The following is a 5,083-nucleotide window of genomic DNA, read 5'->3' on the forward strand; positions in this document are numbered from 1 at the left end:
GTATGCTGTTGTATAATGTATCTCAATTTACTAAAATTCAGATTTCCATTAGATACCGTACATACGTACGCTGTTGTACAATGTATCTCAATACTAAATTTCAGATTTCCATTAGGTACCGTAAAAATGTACAGTTACATTTTACTACAGCATACGTATGTATCTCAATACTAAATTTTAGATTTCCATTAGATACTGTACAAACTATGTTACATACGTACGCTATTGTACCATGTATCTTAATACTAAATTTCAGATTCCCATTTGATACGTGTACAAACGTACAGTTACATACATATGCTGTTGTACAATGTATCACAATACTATATTTTAGATATAGATTAGATGCATTTCATATACATACCTGGTAGGTCAAAACGGTCCAGTTCATTTAATACAAACTCATTAAGCACCACCATAGGCCTATGATTAGATAGGCTTATGGCACCTTGGACAAATTAGATATTCTAATTTATATCAGATATTCTAATATTTACCGAATTAGAGGAGCTGTTGGCTCGCGTGGCTTGCAGGGCTGGCCACCACCCTCCTACGCAAAGTAACCCGGCCACCTGAATTAATGGTTTCAAAAGTCGTTTGATGACTTAGGCCTAAGGTGGTGCCTTGGGTATTAGCCTAGCTGATTATTATTATTATTATTATTATTAGTTGAGGTTTGCAGATCTAATATACCTGTAAAAAGAATTATTGATTATAATTATTTATTATTAATATTATTGAAATTAACGTACCACAGAACAAGGACGGAACTGGAATGTAGTTTTCGAGACGAAAGTAATGTCGAGACCGAGGGGCTGATCACTCCGCGTAATCGGTGTACAGAGCCGTACCTTTGACTGTACTAATGGGACTACGCGTAATCTTTGAAGTTCCTGCCTTTGGCAGTGGTAATCTAAGCGTAGTCTGGTGTACAGACTTTCTAAGAGTGGTTAGCCCCTCGGTCGAGACGATAGGAATGTGCTTACTTCTTTCATAACCTCGTAGACATTCTCATATAGCTAACGGCCGCGTTGTACCTCTGACAATGGTTTCAGGTAATCCATTTTTCACCCCAAGCCGAATGGAATGTACCGGCTTCTCTTAATAACCTGGGAGATATTCAAGGCTAGCTAGAGCCACTTTGTAGCTTTGACAATGGTTTCAGGTAATACTTTTTTTCTCCGTTTTTACTATCAAAGCATAAGTCAGGCACCACCAATAGATGGCGCGCGCCGGAATAAAAAGGGGGAACTGCAACGTACAGGACTGCAGCAGGCTTCAAAGCAACAATAGGTTATTCTTATACGTAAAGTAGTTCTTGATTTAGTCAATAATTAGATACAAATTTTTGTTACCAAATTTAAAATAGCGAGTCAGATCCTCTCCCCACAAGGTCCTCTAACTAATGGTAAAATTTTATGAAAATTACACTCATTATAAAGTCTTATTCCAGTAACTCAAACACAAATATTCTACAAAGCAGTAATTACACATACATATTGTTGGAAATAATGTGGTGCCAAATTTAAACCATTAATAAAAAATCAATTATCATTCAAATAAATTTATTGAAATAAACGTTACGTAACATGGCTCTTACTAAATATAATTTATTAAAGGTTTAAAAAAGACTAAATATTTTAAATGCTTATTTTTAAGAATAATTTTAAACAACCCTGCTGGCTGCTAAATATCACGTTCGTCTCAATAAAATACAATAGCTGTTTCAATAAAAGTTTCTCTCTCTTGTTTCCCCCCCGACTTTTCTGCGAGAGGAAAGACTGTATAAAAATTTCGGTTGGTTGGTTGAATGGCTTCGGAGTTCGGTTCAACCGAATGCAAACTTTGTTTACTCTATTCACGGCTTTAGCTAAGTAAAATGGTTGGTAGTCCTTTTCTTAGCTCGCTCGCTTCCGCTTAGGGCCTCGGCGATGCCTGGTTCGTGACCGTTCGTCTCCTAAACTATTTGATTTAAGGTAAGAATTAAATTTTCTTTTCGTCATCTTTTTAAATATAATTATTAACGTTATCTTTTTTTTAATATAGGCCTAGAATTTAATTTCACATGGAGAACGTTTTAAACACACCAAAGCTTTGCAAACCGAAATCACAGACAACTTTAGGCCTACAACCTACAGGCCATAGTGTAAAAGAAAATTTATTTAGTCCTAAATCTCCTAAGACTGGAATTACGCCAGAAATAAGAATTGTTTTGGGAGAAAGTCCGCGAAATAAATCGAACACACCTTCAGCCAAAAGAAAATTAGATCTTCCAGAGCCAGAAACTACGACTCAAACAAAGTCCAACTCAAATGAAGAGCAACTCTTAACACCTAGCAAAAAACTAGCTCCTTTTAAGAAAAATTTCACAAAAGGTCCTTGGACCAAGCAATTGAAAGATCTCCCTAAACAATACAGTATCAACATCATTTTTGATTATTTCAATCGAAACAAGGCTACCAAACATTTAGAGGACGGAAACAGAATGGTGAAAGCGGGCAAAGTTAGAAGTGTTTTTTTGTGTCGCATTGAAGATTCCATTTATGTGAAATGCATTGTCACGTCATCCTACAGCTCAAAGGAATATGTAGTTCAAATTAGTCTTGATAACGTAAGAGGAGACGTTAATCTTGCGCATTGTCAATGTCCCTGCGGTACTGCTGGTGTTTGTAAACACGTGAGTGCCATTCTATTTTATCTCTGGGACTGCAAAGTCGATAAACGAATCTACATTCAAGATGATGTTTCATGTACCGAAGGTGAAAGACAGTGGGGAAATCAAACCTCAAAAACGTCTAAACTTCAAGTCAAAACATTTTCTAAATTAAACTTCGTGAGGCATAAGCTTAAACATCGTATATCAGACGTTTCTGATAAAAAGCGCACAAACGGTACCTCAAAGTATTCTTCCCTACCAAAGCTAAGTGATATTGAGTTGGCTGAAGATAATCAAAAATTGAATATTAGAATGAAAAATTTTTGTCAGGCTTTCGGGCAACGTAGACCCATGTTTCAAAAAATTCTTTCGGAAAGAGACTTCACACCAACAGATCGACCTATTACTCCAGAATTTGGTGATCGAAAAGAAGCAAATGATTCGATTACGAGCAATGAATTAGAAATTCAGAGAAACGAAATACCTTTTCCAAACATCGCTCATCAAGATATGTTATTCCCTGCGAACTGTTTGATTACGCTAGAACAGGCCAAAGAACTGGAGCGTCTAACACGGGACCAATCGGATAAAAAATCAGAAAATTGGCAGTTGTGGGAAGTTGAGCGAGAAATTAGAATCACCGCATCAAAATTTGGAGAAATAATTAAGAGGCAAAAAGCTGTAACTGAAAAATATGTTGAAACAATCAGAAAGGGAGCAGATCTGAGTCGAAACGCTTACGTTCAAGAAGGTATTAATAACGAAGCGAATGCTATTACTATGTATGAAACTAACAAGGGTGGATTAGTAAGAACGTTCAAGATTGGATTTTGCGTTAATCCATCATTACCAATAATTGGAGCCTCCCCTGATCGCTTATGCTTTGATAGTAGTATCAACGAATACGGATTAATCGAAATAAAAACTCTCTCAAAAGCTAAACAGCTAGGCCTATCAATAAAAGAAGCTATCGGACAAAAGCACGCCCCATGTTTGAAAATTAACAAAGATAGTAGTTTAGCTCTAAAAGAAAATCATAATTACTATTATCAAGTACAAGGGCAGCTTGGAGTTACTGGTTACAAATGGTGCGACTTCTTTATAGTTTCCGGAGAAGATTTTTTTTGCCAAAGAATAAGATTTGATGAAAATCTTTTTAGTCAAATAATTGTTCCTAAATTATGTTATTTTTATTACACTCATTTTGTGCAAAAGCGTTAAGTGATAAACAAATGAAACCGTCCAAATACTAGGTGCTAATGATCTTTTATTACGAAAATTAAATATATTTTTTATAAAAAAACTAATTTGTTAAAAATTATTTTCAACATACATTACATGTAATATTTTTCAATGGCCTTCTTGAGTATTTGATGGACCCTCAGTTTCGTCATCAGGTGATGTATCATTTTCAGGTGTTTTCTTCTCTTTTCTATCAAGCAGCGGTTCGTTCATGATGTTAGTTAAATAACTACATATCATCCAAATTTTGTTAAGTTGGTCGTGCATAGTGTTGGGGAAAACATATTTAAGAATTCGATTATTATTTATTTCTCCTATTACTCGTTCAATGTGAATACGCAAATTAGCAATTTTTCGAGTTTTCTCAATTTCTTCTTTCGAGAGTTGTTTTTTTTTTCCTAGAAATGGTGGTATATTTAATTTAACGCCCCGTTGTTCCAGTTCCTCTTCTATGATGAAACCTCGGTCAGCCATTAAACTATCTCCTTTATCTAACTTATCCATCAATCCACTGTCCATTGTAATTTCTTTATCGGAAATCCTACCGGGTGCCAAATCGGAAACAAACGTCACAAATCCATTAGGTGCGATGCCTAGTAGGCCTTTAGCCGTGTTGTGTTTTTTGTACTGCGAGTACGTATCACTTTGGGTTGTGTAGTGGTTTGGTTTCTCTATGAATAGTTCTGAACAGTCAATAATAACCCGAGTTGAAGGGTATAACTCTTGAAATGCGTCTGGCATAAATTCGTCCACAATCTTGCGAGATGGCCATATCGGTATTCGTGTTAATCTTCTGTACAAAAAATCTACCCACGTTACCCAAATATTACAAACCGTTTGTGTACTTATCTCGAAACGATAGCCTAAGTCTTCTTCTAATAACCCTACTCTTATACGACACAAAACTAAAAACAGCTGATTCTTGAAATCCAATAAGGGCGCTCTACCTTGGCTAGACTCGTCTCTTGGTCGCTTACGCACATAACCTTTAGCACTATTGTAAAAATGTAATTTTGGGAAATCATCTTTCAGATAGTCATAGAAAGCATTGAAATCTTCTTCAGTATGAAAGCCAGTGTAGAACTTTAATTGTTGTTTATTTTTGGCAATATTTCCAAAAGAAAACTTATCACGCACAGCATTTTTTTCAATAACAGCATCCTTATCACGCAATAAGCTTTCAAA

The 5,083-nt window shown here is 35.7% G+C and overlaps 1 protein-coding gene across 1 annotated transcript; it reads right to left on the minus strand.

Annotated features, from left to right (window-relative positions):
* Positions 1-4,006: 4,006 nt before the first annotated feature.
* Positions 4,007-4,639, minus strand: LOC149933744 (uncharacterized). Its single transcript, XM_090157402.1, has one exon. The coding sequence runs from the start codon at positions 4,637-4,639 to the stop codon at positions 4,007-4,009; it is 633 nt and encodes a 210-aa protein (XP_090013528.1).
* Positions 4,640-5,083: the final 444 nt, after the last annotated feature.

Source organism: Leiobunum rupestre, chromosome 8 (genome assembly GCF_980474605.1).
Source record: "Leiobunum rupestre chromosome 8, qqLeiRupe1.1.hap1, whole genome shotgun sequence".
In the NCBI taxonomy this organism is placed as follows: domain Eukaryota; kingdom Metazoa; phylum Arthropoda; class Arachnida; order Opiliones; family Sclerosomatidae; genus Leiobunum; species Leiobunum rupestre.

Excerpts from the sequence above, each read along its gene's own strand:
- LOC149933744 (XM_090157402.1), bottom strand. The coding sequence starts at position 4,639 with ATGCCAGACGCATTTCAAGAGTTATACCCTTCAACTCGGGTTATTATT.